At 40.6% G+C, this 22378-nt stretch overlaps 2 protein-coding genes across 11 annotated transcripts in view; one reads left to right on the top strand and one right to left on the bottom strand.

The window, feature by feature from the left end:
• LOC135114927 (uncharacterized) overlaps positions 1–22378 on the bottom strand; it is a 364637-nt gene that overhangs the window by 233915 nt on the left and 108344 nt on the right. The window lies entirely within an intron of this gene.
• On the top strand, positions 1152–5465 carry LOC135114790 (uncharacterized). Of its 2 annotated transcripts, XM_064030881.1 has the most exons (3): positions 1152–1223; positions 1337–2515; positions 5217–5465. In XM_064030881.1, exon 2 carries the CDS (start codon positions 1344–1346, stop codon positions 2502–2504), a length of 1161 nt encoding a protein of 386 aa, XP_063886951.1. In that variant the 5' UTR covers positions 1152–1223; positions 1337–1343; the 3' UTR covers positions 2505–2515; positions 5217–5465. The 2 variants fall into 2 exon arrangements, with proteins under 2 accessions (XP_063886951.1, XP_063886944.1); XM_064030874.1 differs by having other exon boundaries at positions 1158–2515.

Raw genomic sequence — 22378 nt, 5'->3', positions numbered from 1 at the left:
TCCCTACCAACCTCTTATCCTCATAAAACTCAACTACATATAGCATGAGCCTCGGCATAGCAAATTATGTAACACATTTGGCTGGCATCAATATTACAACACGGAATTATCACACACAACACTGAGAATTCCTTTGAATGAATGTTCTATATGTGAACACTACCATATACATATATATATATATATATATATATATATATATATATATATATATATATATATATATATATATATATATATATATATATATATATATATATATATATATATATATATATATATATATATATAGGTAGATATAAATATAAATTCAAGAGCTGTGAAAGAAAGAGACATTAATTAAACATGATAATTTCCAACATGTTATTTGTGTGAAGCATGATGTTAACCTTTTCAAATATTTGTTTGACCTTATATGTAAAAATTATTATAATAGTAGAGTAAAATATTTTAGCAGTGATCCTTTTTGATGATTTTTCAACACGATAAACCATTAAATTCTTAATTACTACGACTCTAACAGGTACGTACATTATTATTATTATTATTATTATTATTATTATTATTATTATTATTATTATTACTAATACTATTAGTGGCTTGTTCATCTGCATTCCTTTATATTATTTGTGTAAGTATAGTACATATAGATGAACAAATAGAGATGTGTCGATAAACTTCTTGAGAGAGAGAGAGAGAGAGAGAGAGAGAGAGAGAGAGAGAGAGAGAGAAAAAAATTAACTTACTGAGATAGACTGATGCAGCACAATGAAACCGCCACTCTACTGTTATGATATAAACACTTACTCCTGCTATCAGAGTGCCTGTTATTATATTTCCCCATTGTAAAAGCCATCTAGGATTACTCAAATGACTGAAATGACTCAGCACATGCAGATTTAATGCGATGTCTTGTTTATTCTCGCCAGCCTCTGTGAGTCCACTGCAAGACAAGACCCAGTAATCTCCTCTCATCTTTGTCGTCTCCCCGTATAATTTAAGGGCCATCCATGCAAAACTTCGCATGATTTTCTGCTTACCCTGGCTTCTTTTACCATTATTGAATTGCCATTATATCAGTTTCACTTCACGACTATTTAACTGACGTCACCGGTAGTCAACGAGATGCCCGCTTCACCAGCTCCACGTCACAACGCTGTCTGCTGTTCCGCTCGTCGACCACCTGGCTTCTGTTCACCGGCTTTCTCTTAGGAGTCAGCCTGGTAAGCCTTCACCCGCTACAGCAGGGTGTTAGCTGTATGGTGATTCCACATATATGATCTAAGGACGTATATGTTGGCTCTTGTGTTTCCTTCCCGTTTTCCGTTCTTTCTAGACGTGAGATGTCGGAACGGGAAAAGGGCTCAGGAACGCCTCGGCGTCCCCCCTCACCTGCTTCGGGAGGGAAGCGACGTGAGAAGGACCTTCTAGAAGGCGATGGCAAGCGGAGGAAGGCCTCCCGGGATAGTTCCAGTACTCAACCACCTCCCGCCTGTCCGCAGTCAGCTGCGGGCCCGAGCCACATCGGCGATACAGCGGTGCCTCCTTCGAGTGAAGTAACTTTGGACAAGCTTTCTACCCTTTTGGGTGCTCTAATTGAAAGATTAGACCAGCCGGCAGTCCCTCCAGTGTCGGTGGAGACAAACTTCACCTTCCCCCATTCTGATGATGAGGCAGCTGAAGCGCCTCGGTGTCTGCCCGAAGCTGATCCCCTTGACGACCTCGATCTGCTTACTGCCCCCGCTACACAGTCAACCGGTGATTCGGTGGTTGATGCGGATTTCCAGAAAGCTCTCGATGAGTTTGCTGGCCACTTCCGGGGTGAGGAAGAGACAGGTGACCCCTTATCTGACCGCCTGGCTGGCATTCTTAATGCCAGTCTGAGACGTCGGCCCTCTTCTGACGGTGTGAAGCTTACATGTGATAAGATCAAACTCCCGAGTAATGTACCCAATTTAAAGGTCCCAGCGACTAATTCTGCCATCACAAAGGCAATGAGCGTCGGTGGAAAGCTAGTTGACACTCGGCTGTCACTTACTAATAAACTGTTGACCAAGGCGTTGGTCCCCATTGCCTGTTGCATCAGTGATATTGGTGATAAGAAAGACAAGCCTGTAAACTACTACCTTGATGGTCTTAATAACAGCCTGAGGCTACTGACTTCCGCTGTTAACTACATCAATCAGCTTCGGAAAGAGGTTGCTCGAACTCATGTGAATGATTCTGCCTTGGCAGAGCTCTGCAATTGGGAGTGTGAGGTCGGCAAGGATGATTTATTCCCGTTCGATGTGATTAAGAAGTGTGAGGAAATTCACAAATCCAGGAAACTTGGGCGGCCCACCTTCCGCCCTTACAAAGCTCCTGGAAAACGATTTGCTTCACCTCGCCAGTTACCCTCACGCCCTCACTCTCAGCAGCCGAGACCACGTCACCAAACAAGGTCTTTTTTAGGCCAGAGGCCTCCCCAGGGGAAGGGGATGCCGAGACACAGAGCTCACCAGTGAAAGTACCTTTGGTAAGTCCCTTGTTAATGGACTTGATTAATACTCCGGATAATTTTCATGGGGGAAAAATCTTTGATGCCAGGTTACAGTGGAACCTTCTTTCCTCGGATAAATGGATCTATGATGTGGTACATGGAAAATTTTTAGCTTTTGTGCGTGTCCCCATACAGGGGAGCCCTCCGGCTCCTCTTAGCTTGTCACTTTCAGATGAGAAAGCGCTGGACTCTGCCATGCTAAAGTTCTTGGAGCAGAGGATAGTTGAATTATGTGCACCAGGGGGACATGGTTTTCTTTCTAACATTTTTCCTACCATTAAGAGAGACGGCACAGCTAGAGTCATTCTGAATTTGAAAGAACTTAACGAATATGTGGACCATATACATTTTAAGATGGATACTCTCAAAGATGTGCTACCTTTAATCCACCAGAACTGTCATTTCATGTCTATTGACTTCAAAGACGCTTATTTTTCAGTCTATGTGAGGCCAGAGGACAGGAATTGGTTTAAATTTACTTGGCGTAACTCTACGTTCCGCTTTACTTGCCTTCCACAGGGTTTGACTTCAGCACCCCGTATTTTCACTAAATTGTTAAAACCTGTCCTCTCGCATCTTCATAAGTTGGGAATTTTCGTGTCATGCTATTTGGATGATTGCATCTTTATTGCTGACTCTGCTGACGTTTTAGGATCTAATGTGCTTTACGCTCTACACCTTTTTGACTCCTTAGGGCTCACAGTAAATCCTCACAAATCGGTCCTAGAGCCTACCCAAGAGATTGAGTTTCTTGGTGTGGTATTAAACTCTGTAGACATGACTGCCACTCTGACACCCAGGAGGAGGAAGCACATTAAGGCACAGGGTTCACTTCTACTGAACAAAGATGTTATATCCTTACTTGAACTCTCCTCCTTTATTGGTATGGCTGTAGCCTCTGACCCTGCCGTGGAGTTGGCACCACTCAGGTATAAGTACTTGGAAATAATTCGTAACAAGGAACTCGCACGGCATCATGGGAATTATAACTCACCTGTTATCTTGGACAATCATGCTCAGGGGTTAATCAAATGGTGGATTAATAATATAGATTCACAAACAAAGTCGTTACGATCCAGTCCCCACCAACTAGAATTGTTTTGTGACGCCTCCCTGACTGGCTGGGGCGCAGTGGTGGGGAATGCCAGGACTGCTGGTCACTGGGCTCATGATGAACTGGATCACATCAACTGTTTAGAATTAAAAGCTATTCTCATGGGTCTACAGTCTCTTTGCAAGGATAATTGGGGTACTCATATTCGCCTCCGTTCTGACAGTGTCACTGCACTTACCTGTTTAGCTCGTTGTGGCAGTACTAAACTTTACCTTCATGTGATAGTGGAACAAATTTTTGAATGGGCTCTGTCAAGGGGTATTACTTTGTCAACACAGCATATACAGGGCCTACATAATACAGAGGCAGACAAACTATCCCGATTGAAAAACATGGATGCGGAATGGATGTTACTGCCTCATATTTTCCAAAGCATTTCTCAACTCTATTACACACCTGATGTTGACCTGTTTGCCACTCGCATAAATACACAATTACCTGCTTATGTTTCCTGGAAGCCAGATCCCTGTGCCATTCATGTTAATGCCTTCACGATGACTTGGTCAAATAAGAACTTCTATGCTTTCCCACCTTTCAGTATTATATCAAGGGTCCTCCAAAAGCTCCAGGAAGACGAAGCTACAGTGATGGTGATTCTTCCTCTATGGCCGACTCAAGTATGGTTCCCGACAGCCCTCCGCTTGCTAACGGCACCTCCTGTGCTTCTCCCCCGTCTTCCTCTCGTGCTGCCACAAAATCCAACTCTCACACATCCTCGGTCTCAAGTGTTGATCTTGACAGCGATGGTATTATCAGGGAATCGTACCAAAGTCGCGGCCTTTCGCCGGAAGTTGCCGGATTTCTGCTGCACTCCTGGAGGGAGAGCACGAGAGTACAGTATGGGTCGCATATTAAGAAATGGTTGTCATTTTGCTTCGGCAGGAAAATTGATCTCTTTCAGCCATCTTCAGCTGACCTTTTAGATTTCCTCCTTTCCGAATTTAGGAGGGGTGCAGGTAGGACTTACAGCTCCATCAACACGTTACGGTCGGCCATCTCGGCAGTGGCAAGTATCAATGGCCAGCCGGCAGGACAACATCCCTTAGCTACAAGGTTTATGAAAGCAGTCTTTCAGGTGAGACCGTCCTTACCCCGCTACGGTACGACCTGGGATCCTCACTTGATCTTGGATCACATCATAGGTCTTGGGCCCGATAAAGATTTGTCCTTGATTCAGTTATCAAGGAAGCTAACAATCCTTATGTTGCTCCTCTCTGGTCAACGCGGTCAGACTTTACATATGTTAGACATTAGGAACATGACTGTTTCGGACAGTCGGGTCTCTTTTAGGATTGGTGATCCGCTAAAAACTTCTAGGCCAGGTACACACTTGTCAGAATTGGTTTTCGTAGCCTATCCCCCAGACAGGAGGTTATGTGTTGTCACCTCAACGATGAGCTATCTAGAACGCACAAACAACATGCGGGGTTCGCTCACGGGTTTCTTTCTCACAACAAGACCTCCAGTCAAACTGGCTTCACGGGACACATTACGTCGCTGGACGAAAGATGTCATGCGAGCTGCTGGCATTAATCTTGGCATTTTTTCACCTCATTCTACCAGGTCGGCGTCAGCCAGTAAGGCGGCCCTGCGGCTCCCTTTGTCGACAATTATCTCTACTATTGGCTGGACCAGAGAATCTACATTCACGAAGTACTACAGGAAGCCCATAATTGATGCTGGTGAATTTTCCAGAACTGTACTCTCATAACTTGTAGTTCTTCACGCGCATTATTGTTGTAAGCCGTGCTGTTGTTGTACTTGTTTGGGTTTGTTACTGAATATTGGGTAATAAAAGGCTGTTCATGCTTCCACATTATTGTTCTTTAGCCTTTGAGTGGCTTGATAGGTTTGAGGAACCACTCTAAAGTTCTCGTTGACTACCGGTGACGTCAGTTAAATAGTCGTGAAGTGAAATTGGGAGATTAAACGAATACTTACCAAGTATGATGTTTGATCGTAATTTCACGAACATTTAACTGCGTCACTGAGGTAGTAAACGCCCTCCCTCCCTTCCCTAGTCTCTTGTAGCTCAGTTGTAGCTACAACTTGAATATTCTGGCTGCTTCCTCAAACCTATTCTCTGAAGGACTGACGTGGAGCTGGTGAAGCGGGCATCTCGTTTACTACCTCAGTGACGCAGTTAAATGTTCGTGAAATTACGATCAAACATCATACTTGGTAAGTATTCGTTTAATCTCCCAATTTTATTGTATACCTATTATTCGATCAGTTGCACGGCATATCCTCTCTGTTCCCACGTTTAATTGTAGCCCATCTTCACTCACTACAATCCATTGCACTGATTTCTTTCCTCCCTACAGTGATACCAGTATCCCACTCACGGGTGAGTGTTATGGACGCGGCTTAGTACTAATGGAATGTCCAATACAGTCTGTTGTTACAAATCGCCAAAAACTATCGATTGGCAATGGCGTATATATTCAAATACTCAATATTACAGGAGAATACTTCACCCTGACACACTAATGCTACACACACACACACGAGAGAGAGAGAGAGAGAGAGAGAGAGAGAGAGAGAGAGAGAGAGAGAGAGAGAGTTGCGGGAGCGCCATGCCTGGTGTGGGCATGAACACAAAGAATCATCCGAGGCTCCGTGAAAGAGGTATTGGATAACCCGCTCTGGGCGACAGCAACGAAGTATCTCTGAGATGGAATCAAGTCGAGTATAAAATCAAACACGGGGTGTAATTCTGCAGTGTTGGCCTAATGTGATCTCAGGGTTAATGTTATTCCTGTAAAAAAATGCTGCACGCAAGGAATTCACATTATTAGTATCAGACGGATGTGTGGTAATAGTAGTGATTGTTGCTATCAATTTGATATTGTTTTGATTTTATTTTTTATTTTCTTTTTATGTAGGAAGGACACTGGCCAAGGGCAACAAAAATCTAATAAAAAAAAATGCCCACTGAAATGCCAGTCCCATAAAAGGGTCAAAGCAGTGGTAAAAAATTGATGGATAAGTGTCTTGAAACCTCCCTCTTGAAGGAATTCAAGTCATAGGAAGGTGGAAATACAGAAGCAGGCAGGGAGTTCCAGTGTTTACCAGAGAAAGGGATGAATGATTGAGAATACTGGTTAATTCTTGCGTTAGAGAGGTGGACAGAATAGGGGTGAGAGAAAGAAGAAAGTCTTGTGCAGCGAGGCCGCGGAAGGAGGGGAGGCATGCAGTTAGCAAGATCAGAAGAACAGTTAGCATGAAAATAGCGGTAGAAGACAGCTAGATATGCAACATTGCGGCGGTGAGAGAGAGGCTGAAGACAGTCAGTTAGAGGAGGGGAGTTGATGAGACGAAAAGCTTTTGATTCCAACCTGTCTAGAAGAGTAGTATGAGTGGTACCCCCCCAGACATGTGAAGCATACTCCATACATGGACGGATAAGGCCCTTGTACAGAGTTAGCAGCTGGGGGGTGAGAAAAACTGGCGGAGACGTCTCAGAACACCTAACTTCATAGAAGCTGTTTTAGCTAGAGATGAGATGTGAAGTTTCCAGTTCAGATTATAAGTAAAGGACAGACCGAGGATGTTCAGTGAAGAAGAGGGGGACAGTTGAGTGTCATTGAAGAAGAGGGGATAGTTGTCTGGAAGGTTGTGTCGAGTTGATAGATGGAGGAATTGAGTTTTTGAGGCATTGAACAATACCAAGTTTACTTTGCCCCAATCAGAAAATTTAGAAAGATCAGAAGTCAAGCGTTTTGTGGCTTCCCTGCGTGATATGTTTACCTCCTGAAGGGATGGACGTCTATGAAAAGACGTGGAAAAGTGCAGGGTGGTATCATCAGCGTAGGAGTGGATAGGACAAGAAGTTTGGTTTAGAAGATCATTTATGAATGATAAGAAGAGAGTGGGTGACAGGACAGAACCCTGAGGAACACCACTGTTAATAGATTTAGGAGAAGAACAGTGACCGTCTACCACAGCAGCAATAGAACGGTCAGAAAGGAAACTTGAGATGAAGTTACAGAGAGAACGATAGAAACCGTAGGAGGGTAGTTTGGAAATCAAAGCTTTGTGCCAGACTCTATCAAAACCTTTTGATATGTCCAAGGCAACAGCAAAAGTTTCACCAAAATCTCTAAAAGAGGATGACCAAGACTCAGTAAGGAAAGCCAGAAGATCACCAGTAGAGCGGCCTTGACGGAACCCATACTGGCGATCAGATATAAGGTTGTGAAGTGATAGATGTTTAAGAATCTTCCTGTTGAGGATAGATTCAAAAACTTTAGATAGGCAGGAAATTAAAGCAATAGGACGGTAGTTTGAGGGATTAGAACGGTCACCCTTTTTAGGAACAGGTTGAATGTAGGCAAACTTCCAGCAAGAAGGAAAGGTAGATGTTGACAGACAGAGCTGAAAGAGTTTGACTAGGCAAGGTGCAAGCACGAAGGCACAGTTTCGGAGAACAATAGGAGGGACCCCATCAGGTCCATAAGCCTTCCGAGGGTTTAGGCCAGCAAGGGCATGGAAAACATCATTGCGAAGAATTTTAATCGGTGGCATGAAGTAGTCAGAGGGTGGAGGAGAGGGAGGAACAAGCCCAGAATCGTCCAAGGTAGAGTGTAATTTAATTTAATTTAATTTAATGTATTCTTGGTCGTGCTTTTGTTTGTTGAAGCCACTGGTGACCAGATGTGAGACTTTGTGACTGAACATGTCATTATTAATCAATCAATTCCTCTCTATTTTTATTTTTCATTTTCCATACCTCACTAATCTCTCTCTCTCTCTCTCTCTCTCTCTCTCTCTCTCTCTCTCTCTCTCTCTCTCTCTCTCTCTCTCTCTCTCTCTCTCTCTCTCTCTCTCTCTCTCTCATCGAGAACGATGTACAAACACTAATAATAATAATAATAATAATAATAATAATAATAACAATAATATTAATAATAATAATAATGATAATAATAATAATAACAATATATATATATATATATATATATATATATATATATATATATATATATATATATATATATATATATATATATATATATATATATATATATATATATATATATATATATATATATATATATATTAAACGAGTGGATGGAAAGACTTGAAAGCTTTCATCTGCTGCTTAATTGGCCAAGACGACATGTATGGAACACAGACTTTCATCAAGAGGGAGCATCCTGTAATCAAAACTTTGGCGAGCATTCAATAATGCAGGAAGTGTAAACCAGGCCTTGACAATAGGAGAAATTACGTTTTGCTTCACCGCTCACCCTGGTGCCCTCCCTCCCTCCCCCCAGGCACTTAGCGAGTAGAAATCTCTCTCTTCCAAGTTGGAATAACTGACATCTGTGTTACCACACATTACCTTCTCTAAGCTTCCCTAGGTGTCCAGGTAAGTATCACCCAGCATTCTCACGATTATTTAGGCATTTAGTTATTATACGAGCATGTTGTACCTCCCCGAAGCAATAAAGGGACACGCAGATCAGTGCCTAAACTGCAAAAGAAAGCAACCAATATACCATCGCAATAACACGGCAAAGAGGGCCTGTCACATGTCACCAAAGGTCAACTTTCAGAATGGCGTGTGAAGTTGTCTTAGTGGGGACAAGAAACTTTACAACACTATTTTCACTCGTCGGTGAACAATAATCTTAAACCAAACATTGAGCTAGAAATCAATGCAAACAGAATTGCCTAAGGAACTAAACTGACTTCAAGTTTGTTGAACTTGTATTGAACTGAAAAAAAAAAAAAAATTAGGAAGAAATTGGCAGATGACCAGAATAGACTCAGTAAACACACTGTTCATACCGAGTTTGCTAAATATTTGAGAAATTTATGGATAGGGATGATAGATGTCATGTATGTTTTATACAGACTGTCGTGTGTAGGCCTATTGACCCCTTGCAGCTTCCCTTATTTTCTTATGTTATCTAATGTATCATTCGAAATTAAATCCCCGAGCGTGTTGGAGGGCACTCAATTAGTCAGACAGGAAGGCGGTGAGATAGTCATGCCCCTGCCGACCGCCCCTGACTCAAGGCCAGAACCAGGCATTAGTGGAGGTGGCGGCGGCAGCAGGTGAAAAAGTAATCCTGACGTAAATACTGGGGTGGAAACCAAGCCTAAAGTGGTGCTTTGGAGCACTGCAAGGGCCATAGGAGGAGGAGGAGGAGGAGGAGGAGGAGGAGGAGCAGAACCCATAAATTATCTCGTAAAGTTACCGTAGCTATAATATGATTAAGCTGAAAGAGAGAGAGAGAGAGAGAGAGAGAGAGAGAGAGAGAGAGAGAGAGAGAGAGAGAGAGAGAGAGAGAGAGAATCACACTCGTTAATTGCGAAGAATTAATTTCTCACTTTGGCATCAATCCTCTTCCTCCTAAAAGTTTCAAATATTCCTGTGTTGACTTTATTGACGTCTTCGCCCCCCTTAAAAAAAAGAAAAACGCAAACGAATTCTTATTTTAATTCATATGTCAACTGCGGAAAAAAATAATAGTTAAGGACAATGGAAGTGTATAATTTTAACCCCAATAATAATGAGCGTGTTGGTGGTGGTGGTGGTGGTGGTGATAATAATAGCTTTGTGCCGTGTGTTTCGTCTGAGTGCGTTGGAGTCAATGAATAAACACTATCTCAAATAATTATTCATTCGTTATCCTAGTGACCTTAACTGCAAACACGTCCACAGGCCATGAAGTGTGTGTGGAGTGAGGTGCTGGGCTTTACAGTGTGTCAGCGTCGGAATGCATCTCGCAACACCTTTGGGACTTGAATTTCCTCGTCGCGTCTTCCTCAGTTTTCACATTGCAGTATTTCTTGAAGCAGAGAGAGAATAGCCAGATGCAACGAAGCTCAAAAGCAACTTGACTCCACACCAGGCCACGGCATCAATACAACCAAATAATAGAAAACACCGAAGGACACTTTTTTTACTTACGATGAAGAAAACAAAGACTTAAATCCCCCAACACAATAAATGCAAGAATAATTTTTCAAGATGAATCCTGAATAAACTGAGAATGACTTGTCGCAACTAATAACCAGGAAACGATTAAATGGTGTGTTATGAAGGAGAAGGAATATTTAAGGGTCGTTAGGCAACAAATTGCTTCCCCTCACGTTAAACTGTTGTCTTTCTGGGCCCGCCAATCAGGTGAAGACGCTAATGACTCCATCGCTCCACACACGAGTGAGAACCTGCGACGCTTTCATAAGACTGATATTAATAAGGCGGCGTCACATCTGGCAAATTACTCCCAGCATGTTGGCCATTTTCGTTGGTGATATCGCGAACCCAACAAAATTGGCGTCACACAGGGACTAGAACATTGTGTTGACGTCTTGTCGTTCCAACCCCTGCAAACCCTCAGCCAGCACCTCTTCAGCCACTTCATCATGAATTGCAGAGATACTGAGGTATTGAAGATTGTGCTGTTGCATTGCTAATAGTGAAGCGTGTCCTGCGACTGCAAAAGCGCCAGAAGAGGCAGCGGGGGCGTCCATGGTTAGCAAGAAGGCTCTCTCTCTCCACTGGCTTTTCTTTGCCAGTCTTCTTGAATAACTCGTGGCAGTGATCCCATAGCATAGAACAATCCCTCACCAGCTCAATTAATTTGTGCCGAGCTTGCACACTCAAGGAAAGTTTTGCACGGGACTCCATCATGACACATTTGTTCATCTCTCCAGCTGCAGTTGTCAATAAGCGCTGTAAACAATTCCATACCAGACAGTCAAATCACAATCACACACTCGTACATGTACTTCGTTTTTCCTCAGTTTTGTAGTTGATAATTTCCATCATATACTACAATAATCTATATCACTTTACATTTAATACTTCTAGCACGACAGTCTAAATACTCCCAACACGTCAGGCAGCATAACCGTCTTCCATTCTTACCGACATCCCAGATCTTGGTGTTCGCCGCTCGTCTTGCCCAACAGCCAACAAAAACGGCCAGCGTGTTGGGAGAAATTTTGTGACGTCGCCATTAATCCCTTCATTGCTGCGTTGCTCCTTTGTTGGCACTCAACAGCAAGATATTGTTTGCTACAACACACACAAAATGAAAAGACCATAATACAAAACAAAATAATGTTATACATGATCAAGAGTGAAAATTGTCTAGCAGCAAAGATTAATTAGATGTACTCGTAAATTAATCTTACGGGACTCTTTACCAAATTATATTGAAAAAAGTTACAAGTTTTTATGGGTGAAAAATTATGCAGCCGTGAAATAGCTAACAAACGAATCTTTCAAAAGTATATACGAGAAAATGACACAAAAAAATATTTGAGTTTGACGAGTTAAAATTTATCTGGCAGTGAATGGTTCAATAAATGAGTCTCCCAGATATGTGGCGAGCAAACAAGCAAACCATTCTCCTCGACGTCACGGACTCCCATGTAGGACTGATTACTGCCATGCGTCAATAACTACTACGAGTATTGTCCGGCAAGTCAGCGCAGGAGACGCCCGGACGCTGCCCCAGATACACAGACGCCGAGACTGGTCGAGACTTCACACACTCCCTCACTCAATGGTGCCGTACTTAGTTATCGTCTCCGTGCCCCCGCCCGCATCGTGTGTGTGTGTGTGTGTGTGTGTGTGTGTGTGTGTCTGAGAGAGAGAGAGAGAGAGAGAGAGAGAGAGAGAGAGAGAGAAACTTATCAAGTAAACAATTAGGCAGGTTAACAATGCTTCGGTGCCTCTTGGTCAGCTTCGTTTACATGTAAAATACATCAACAAACACAATTAATGCAAATCAATGCACATAATATACCAAGGGAAAGATAAAACAAGGTATTTAGAAAAATTATAAATAATACACCAATAGAAAGGTAAAGAATGTAGAATAACTATTAATAATATATCAAAGGAAAGGTGAACAAAAGATGCAACAAAATTATGAAACCAGAAACTATAAATTCACCTGAGAAATATAATTCATGACAAAAACTAAATAAAAACCAACCACTATTAGTCAAGATTAATATCAACGAAATCCGATTAAAAGCTGGAAAAAGGGGGAAAAACAGAAAAAACAGATCCCAACGAGGAAGGGAAAAAGAAAAGAGGAAGAATATAAAAAAAGTATGACAATAAAATATATGAAGTTTTCTCGTTACCTGATTGTGTTCAGGTGAGCGTAGCAAGTGCAGGCTTACTGGCAGGGTGCAGGCGAGTGCAGGACGCGCCGCACCCTAGTAAATGTGAGTGCAGGCGTGCTGGCACCCTGGAGCTTCACTTCATCACCGACAGCTTGGGTCTCCTCATTTCAGTGCTTCTCCTTCGTAATGTATTCCGCTCCATTTTGTCCCACGGCATGATAATTTTACCTCGATTTAAGTTTCCTCCATACTCTATTAACTCAAGTACCTTCACGCCAAAACACATTTATCAACTCGCCTTTCACGTCCACCAGCCCACCCGCCCACCCGACACCAACACCACCTGGCTCCCGCCCACCCACAACCCTCCCGATAACACACACAAAAAAGTAGCAGTATATTGTAATAAATGCAATACATTTAACCTTTCAATAATAGCAACACGTAAATGATATTGCTTATAACAAGGAATATAATCCGACTGACATTTTGTGTGGTTTGCTATTGGTCATTTTTATATCATACTCTGATAACTAACTGCCGCTATTCGTTATCAGCTGTGTTAATACCAACAGGCATCTCAAACTCACGGGGCATCACTCTGTCATCTCTACCTTAATACAACCACACCTTTTTAATCCTTTGGCCAATCCCGAACTAGACAATTTCAAAACTCCATAAACCCCTGTTAGTCAGAACAGAAGAAACAATACGAGAAGATTTTTAACTAATTAATAATGAAACAATACCTCACGAAACATAAGAAAATCCTCTAATGGTGTCCAGAATATAATGAAACTGATACCGTGGCGCTAAAATTTTAATTAAATACACAATGGCAGGCCAAGCAATAAGCACCCGAGTGGCGGCAATACGCAGAGTAATACACTTAACCTATAAAAACAACGATAGCCAAAGTAACACTTATGGAAGGAATAAAAACATGATAATAAAATTAACACCATCTGGTAAGTGCCACTCACCGCGCCTGGCACTTGTTATACCCTTTGCCCGCGCGCCAGAGCCAGGCCACCCCAAGGGAAGCTTTTACATGACCATCTTGGAAAACTCTGATAGATGATAGGGACTAAAGTTAAATAAAACTGATATCATGTAAGTCTTCAACTACACGTCTTCTTTACGGGAGAATTAATAAGTAATAAAACTTTAAAGGAAAGAGCAATTTAGCCTTTTGAGGCGTTTAAGGGAGAAAGGTCCTGCGTCTCGAAAATTTAAAGAATAAAGGAATGTTGCTCCTCGAAACATCAAAGAATTCAAAGTAATTCCCCCCTTCTCCAAACACTAGAGAATAAAGTAATGTTGCTATCAAATCATCGAAGAATTCAAAGTAATCGCACTACTCAAAACACTAGAGAATAAAGTAACGTTGCTATCAAATCATCAAATAATTCAAAGTAATCCCCCATCTTCTCCAAACACTGGAGAATAAAGTAACGTTGCTATCAAATCATCAAAGAAGTCAAAATGATCGCGCTCCTCAAGAATACTTCTGCTTCTCAAACCCTCCGATACGGGCGCATGTAGCGCAGTAATCCTGCTTCTTGAAATGTTGAGGAATGCAATGTCCCTGGTGATTTTCTCGCTTCACTCCTCACCCACTTGTTTCATCTACGCGTCTTAACAGTTACAGGGGAGACTCTTAGCCCACAACTTGCCGCTGCTTCTCCTCCACATGACAGAAATGAGAGCACAACTTCAGTAATGTTAAAGTAATATATGAAAAATATCTGAAATCTGCCCCGCATCTGACTCTGCCCCGCATCTGAAAATTTCATTAGTCTAATTACATTTCCATTGTAATTTTTATTTGCCTTTTATGCTTGAATATGACGCGCAATTTTTACGTACAAAATTTAATCTCTACCTCTTGGAAATCCATTTTATAAAGTTTTTTTTTTTTTTTCCAAGAGGTGCTTTTCATCTGAACTTGCAGCAGTTTATCATAATTTCTTATTTTCCTTCATGAGCAGACGAGACACGAGGCAGCGAGCACAGTCACTACCACACACTCACCACCCGCCCACACATCCCTGCAGCTGTCAGCTTTCTTTTCTTCTTTTTAAGCAAAAATTCATTTCTGCCAACCGACAGCAGTCACGCATTCAAACGAGCACAAATGAGCACTACCTAACTACCCTCACGCACGCACGCGCGCGCACACGCGCACACGCACACACGCGCGCACACACACACACACACACAGTGATAACAGCAATAATGTAGTAGTAGTAGTAGTAGTAGTAGTAGTATAGTAATACACACAGAATTAGACACACTGTACAAAAGGCAACAAGAGAAGCGCTTCCCGAACATCACAGTGTCTCGTTCCAGGTAGTAGTTATTATTATTATACGAGTTTATACGCCTGTTTGCCTTCCTGCCTTGCTGCTGGAAAAGCGTCAGTGTTCAGGTATCACACGCGAGCTTAAATTTCCAGGAACGGAGAGATTAACAACAGCGGAGGTAAAAAGAACACCAGTACCACTACTGACAATGGAATTTGGCATTTGTAATAATAATAACAATAGTAATAATAATAATAATAATAATAATAATAATAATAATAATAATAATAATAATAGTAATAATAATAATAATAATAACAATAATAATAATAATAATAATAATAATAATAATAATAACAACAATAATAATAACAATAATAATAATACTAAAAATAATAATAATAATGATAATAACAATAATAATAATAATAATAATAATAATAATAGCAGTAGTAGCATTAGTAAAAAAAATTATACTAACAATGCACATGATAAAGACATGATAAAGCTCCAAATCGATCCAGACAGACAGACAGACAGGTAGACAGAGAGAGAGAGAGAGAGAGAGAGAGAGAGAGAGAATAACAGGGAACATTCTTTACTTTTCTGTTATTGGATCATGCACCAATAATACCCATCTCCTCCTCCTCCTCCTCCTCCTCCTCCTCCTTTTTCGGCTCCTCGTTGTCTTTCCTGCAGTTGTTTTGAGTAATACAATATCTGTTTTTCCACAACCTCTCTTGTTAAGATCATGACAGTCGTTATTTGTTTATACCTTTGTGTTTTGTATCCTCTTCTCCCTCCTTTACCACCCTACATTAGATCTGATACTTTTTTTTTTTTTCAGTGTCTCTTCGTCGTCGTACTCTTCCTCATCGTTCTCCTTCATCCTCCTCCTCGTTCTCCCTTCTCTTCCTCTTCCTCTTTCTCCTTCTTCTCCTTGTCGTTGTCGCCGTCCTCCTTGTCCCCCTCAGCAGCAAGACCAAACTACCTTAGTCACTTAGTCAGGACACGTCTTCCCGGAGCACCGGGAGCATCAACTTTAACCCGCTTCTCGGAATTGACATGTCTCAGGTAAATCATTTTAAACTTTGCTGTTGTCGGAGTTTGCTAAGTATTGTCTACGGTGCAGTGCTCACCATGCCTAGTGATCACGAAAGCCCTGAGGTTTGCACTTCAACAACGCCCAAGTAACGCACGGTCGTATGCCAAAGGACGTCTCATGTTAAGAGGGTGCAAGTCGCGCGGAAGAGTGATGTTTGGTAGCGCTGCGTCATCTGAACGCCAAGAAAGATTCGGGTGAGTATACAAGATTTTTTTTCCTTTTTATCACCTATTATCAACTATACTAATCCGAATTAAAAAGAATCGATAGATAGGTAGACTGATAAATAAAAGGATGGATTATGTAAACATGGTAAAAGAAAGGCACACCTCAATATGGTTCTGACCAAAATGAAAAGTTCTTGTTGCAAAGTTAGACCGAAGATAATTTTCAAAGTTCATGACATTGAGACGCAGGAAGGTGAATGGGTGCAGAGATGCGTGATGATAGAAGACGCCACAGCCAACTTGGAGGTGGTGGTGGCGCCGCAGGACAGTAAAGACCCCCTCACAGACCTCAAGTGCGTCAACTTTAGTGACGGGGAACAAGAAAGGGACATGATTTAGACTAAATGGATGAGGGTCTGGAGGAAGATGAAGAGGAAACAATGAAGGAGAAAGAGGTGGAACGAAAGGCGGTTGAGGAAAGGGAAGCCAAAACAGAAGCACTGAATATAAATGAGATATTCCGCGAACTTCACGTACAATGTTATCCTTTAGAAATTAATATTCTTAAAAATAAAAACAATAGTGAAAGATTCCTATTCAACTTCGTTCCCCTCCCAAAAAAGTCCATGGGAAACTCCAGTCCACCACGTTATCTTGGACCCATTCGTAAAATATTTCAGCAACACCAAATCCCAAAGTGGCAGACAAAGATCGACTTCTAAAGGGATACATATCGACTCTGGCAGAACAAACCCAAAGACTTCTGCATTCAGAGCTACGAGAATCTGAGGAAAAATTACACCAAAGAACAGAGGAAGGCGCGGCGAGCATGAGTCACGAAGATTGACAAAGGTAAGTCAGAGCCAAAATACAGAGGATTCAAAGCAGTCGGAAAGTGATGTCGAGATTCAAGCAACACCAACGAAGAAACAGGAGTCTGGAATGTCGATGGAAAGGAAATTGGAGTTTAATGAAGAAATAACCCAGGGATTCAATACAGGAGTGACGAAGAAAGTTTTAAAAAATCATAATGAGGGAGATAATGCAAGAAATAATTATCGAAATGACGAGGAAAAAAGATTCATGGTTGAAGAAATATCACAATTTAATAACAGGAAAATTAAAAATATGAACTGAAGCGAAATGAAAAAAGAGTGACCGACGGAAATCAAAGGCATGAAAAGCGAACTTGAAGAGGAACGGGATGAATTGGAACAGCCGGATGACAAGTCACGGAAAGTTGAGGTAGTGGTGGTGGTGGTGGTTGCGGGAGAAAAGAGGACGAGATGGGAAATCGAAATCTTTAGAGGCAGTGACTTCAATGGTTGAAAAGAAACCTGTGCGTTAAAAAGGCAAAACGGAACAAAAATAAAAAAAAAAAAAGAAAGAAAAATATGAGAACTTTTAAAAAATACTTGCAAGGGAGGATGTAAATTTAAAAAGGTGTATATAAAAATAGGGTTTCAGGGCAAGAAAATAAAAAAAATAAAAATAAAAACAAAAAAGTGGGACGAGAGGGGAGGAAGGAGAGGTGAAAAAAAAAAAAGACTAGGCAAAACAGAATGGCAAAATAATAATTATTCACTACGGGAAATGAAGAACAAAGATAAAAAGAGGAAAAAAAAAATCATGGTAAAGAAGGAACTAACAACAATGTAAAAAAGACTAGATAAGGCATCAGAAAAAATAAATAAATCTTTGTACGATGTTGTGTACTTCAATCTTACCATGACGATGTAGCTACAACTTGTATTACGTACCATTGTGTGTCTAATGCTCCTTCAGTTAATTCATAATACGAGAACAACTTGCATATATATATATATATATATATATATATATATATATATATATATATATATATATATATATATATATATATATATATATATATATATATATATATATATATATATATATATATATATTTTTTTTTTTTTTTTTTTTTTTTTTTGCTTTTTTTTTTTGCTTCCTTTAAATGGTGTGGTTTATTTATTACGTATTTATTTATCTCGTTTCTTTTTGGTACTCTTCCACATAAATTACCTTTTTAAAACGGTAACTATTTTTCTTTTTCATTTACTGTTCAGCTTCTTTAGGTGAGATAAATATAAATGGGAGAGATGTAGGTGATTCTTCTTTAGGTGTTAAATAATCCCCATGTTTAACACGGGACAACAGTAACGGAACAATAGTAACTGTAATGGAGCACAACTCATTAAACCAAGTTACTGCATCGGAATTACAAGTGTTCACACACACACACACACACACACACACACACACACACACACACACACACTATAACAGCATTAATGAAGTAGTAGTAGTAGTAGTAGTAGTAGTAGTTGTAGAATTCTAATATAAAACAACACGGTAGGTTTCTTTTCAACCTCCATGAATGTCTTTTTACAGGCTTACAAATGTCTATTATTACTCATCCTTCCTCTCCTCTCCCATCTCCCTTCCTTGTTCAAATGATCCCCTGTTATCAACGTGAAAGTTGTGCGCAATAACAGTCAGGCTTCCAGACGGGCACTGCACTTCTTCGTTCCTCAATACGTGACCCACTAGTCGGATCTCATCGCTCGCAACACGTTCGTCCTTGTCACAGAGAACGTATAGAGGCGCGTCTCAGTTTCCATTACCTTCTCCTCCTCTAAGTGATGCATTCCATTTTTCTCGAGAGTGGATCACCCGCCATGGCCTCCGCGGGAAATGGAGTTCCGATCATTAGGCGGAAAGGAGGATGAGGAAGTGGGGAAGGAGCTCGAGGCCAGGGCAGTGACAGTCATGGTGAAAGCATTAATAATAATAATAATGATAACAGCAATTAGTAGTGGTAGTAGGGATCACAATACCGATGAATACTACTAATAGAGCAATAATAATAATAATAATAATAATAATAATAATAATAATAATAAATAATAATAATAATGATAATAATAATAATAATAATAATAATAATAATAATAATAATAATTTCATTTGCACATCTAACATTTCTAAGCTTAACAACAAAGTGAGAGGATGTATATGAAACATGAAAATTAAATCATACAGTGTTCGAGTATAACAGAATAAAAATGAACAGGAGTAAAAGTGTTGATGACGCAAACAGTGACACATCACCATGCATACATATAAATGCAACACAATACCGGACGTTATGTTGGTTTGGCATCACTTGCACTTGAGAAAAAAATATACATTACATTATATTATATTATTGTATGTTATATTAAAACTTATATTATTCTATATTATATTAAAACTATTCTGGACGAGTAATGTGAGATTATTTCCAACTATAGGGTTAAGAGTATCATCCTAAACTCCATAAAATCCAAACTATAATGAAACTGATGCCGCGATACCGAAAAACTCATCAAGTATCCTACACCTCCAAAGATAAAACGCAGCAATAGGAACCTGATGAACATTCTCTATGGTCTTTGAAAACAGTCCTAATGAGATAAATGTTTACAAATAAGGATCGCTGGGTAAAGAACTATTATCGTATTAACAAAGATGGACACATGCAGGCCTAACCAAGCACAAGGAACATGTTTTACTGATCGATGAAGCAAAACCTGTGTGAGGATGAATACACAAATATTGTTGTTAGGTTTCCTTGTACATCAGCATTCCCTTTAGTGGTAGGGTAGCACTGTAGTGTGACCTAAGGATCTACAGAATGTTTTGTAACAAATAGCAATGTGCATCTGGGTTGTGAAAAATAAATAAAAGTGAATACATAAAATTCACATTTTCTACTACGAGTATAATTTTCACATTCTCACTTCTTAATTAATATCAACAAACTGACATTACATGGTTGCGATGGAAAAAGATGCCCGGATATTGCAGCATAATACGACAAAATTTAATTAAATAAATTAATAAAGTAATACTGAACTCTGGTCTTTCCTTACGACAAGATTCAATAAAAGCACTCATTCGACCATACTTTTTATCAGTTCCCATAAAGTATGACGAAGACAATGAACGAATCGTATGTTAAAGTTTTGAACTGATGCACTCTTACCAGTTCCAGCTCCCGTTATGGACTAGGGTGTCAAGTTCATTCAGGGAAAAAAAAAAGAAAGTCCCAGCTGTCTTCATTCATATACAGATGTGCGTAGCGAACTGGGCACTAAGGGACTCAACTTGTGTTTATAACTTCAAGAGGTAAACTGAAACAACAGCGGACATTTCGATGCTATGGGAAGCTGCATTATCCTTCACTTCTTGAACAACTGTGATCCTTGAGTCCTAGATAAGACACGAGTACAGCCCCTGGTGAGGCGTCTCGAAACAAGAGGCGCAGCGAGCGAACAGTACCTGCCGCATTAGACCTCACTTGTGTTGCGTGGTAGCGTGTTGTTTGGCCGCCGTGCTTGATACCTGGGGGTTTGTAATGTCGGTTGGCCTAAGCCGCGCTGTTGTCCGCTCTTGAAGAATCTCATTAGTTAGGGCCTCGAAATATCCTTACTGGCATGCGAGGGACACGGCAACCACATTCTTGAGATTGATGCATGTGATGCCAAGGTTCAGGCTGCTAACACGGCTCAGGAGTCTGGCATCCCATTACATGGCGGTTCTTGTGTTTCACACTATGACACACACACACAAGAACGCAATAACATACGGGAAGATGAAAAAGCCTATGTACACGTGGAGGTCACTCACATATAATTTTTATTTTTATCTTTCATGTCCCATTTGACTTTGCACTATCAAACTTATGACGGAGCACATTCCAGTCACCTGCAACTATTTCGGTTAAACAAATTTGGTATGATTTCTAACAAAACAAAGAACATTCACTGGTTTAAAGACTAATGCCTCTACTTTTGAGCAGCCTCCCTAACAGCAAGAAAGCAGCCACAGACGAACCGAGGCTATCGATTTTCATTTGTGAAAATCGATAATATTGCTATGTTAAGAAAATGAGGCTTACGTAAATAAACTCATCACATTTCAATAATAAGATATGATAACCATAGCCTTGAACGAATTGTATCCATGCGATCCATTATGAGTGACAACGGTTCTCACTGATCGACGCCTTATCATCAAGACAATAGTAGTAGTAGTAGTAGTAGTAGTAGTAGTAGTAGTAGTAGTAGTAGTAGTGGTAGTAGCAGCAGCAGCAGCTATACGCACCACTTCTCTCTCAATTGCATAAAGGGTTGGGGATTCTATAACACTCTCCGTCAAACCTAATTAACAAAAATAATATGACGCTCATTCGTGATCTCTGACCTGACCATGAAGACCAATCATTTCCATCACCGACTTCTCATTTGCATACGTTTGGAGCTCCCAAAGGGCTTTTCAATTGTATCAAAATGAAGCACTACGATCACAGGTGCAGGTATGAAAGAGAAGTTTAGGTTTTCCAAAGGCAACTTTTCCCCTCCAAAACCCTCCTTGGCAAACTGCAGGCAGGATAAAAAATAAGTTTTCATCCACCAGGAAGTAGGTCCCAATTCGCTGGCTTAATTTCGTCCTGTTTGAGCTCACCATTTCGGCTGCACACCCCGCACCCCTTACACACACACACACACACACACACACACACACACACACAAAGGAATCGGTGCGTCAGCTCCCTCATTAAATCAAGTACCCAGCAGCTTTACCTCCTGAGAAAACTCAAGAAGCTAAGGACTCCGGCGCGAGAGCTGTGAGCGTGTACTCTACGTTATCGTCCCAAAGTTAACGTATACGTGTAGCAGTAGTAGAAGTAGTAGTAGTAGTAGTAGTAGCAGCAGCAGTAGCTATAATGATAATGATACTGACAATATAACAACAACAATAATAATAATAATAATAATAATAATAATAATAATAATAATAATAATAATAATAACACTAATGAAAGGCTAGACAAAGATAGCACATACCACACCACAATACCAAAGGAAAGAGAAGACAGGGTTACAGAAAGAACCGGCGAGGGGTTTACGCCGCGCTCCTTGGCTCCGGGAAGGATTCCGTAATACGTCATATAATATCTTCCTCACATTATTGGTA

The sequence above is a fragment of the Scylla paramamosain genome, chromosome 2, assembly GCF_035594125.1.
Source record: "Scylla paramamosain isolate STU-SP2022 chromosome 2, ASM3559412v1, whole genome shotgun sequence".
In the NCBI taxonomy this organism is placed as follows: Eukaryota; Metazoa; Arthropoda; class Malacostraca; order Decapoda; family Portunidae; genus Scylla; species Scylla paramamosain.
Note: the sequence above shows the minus strand (reverse complement) of the source record. Positions and strands in the feature narration are given on the sequence as shown.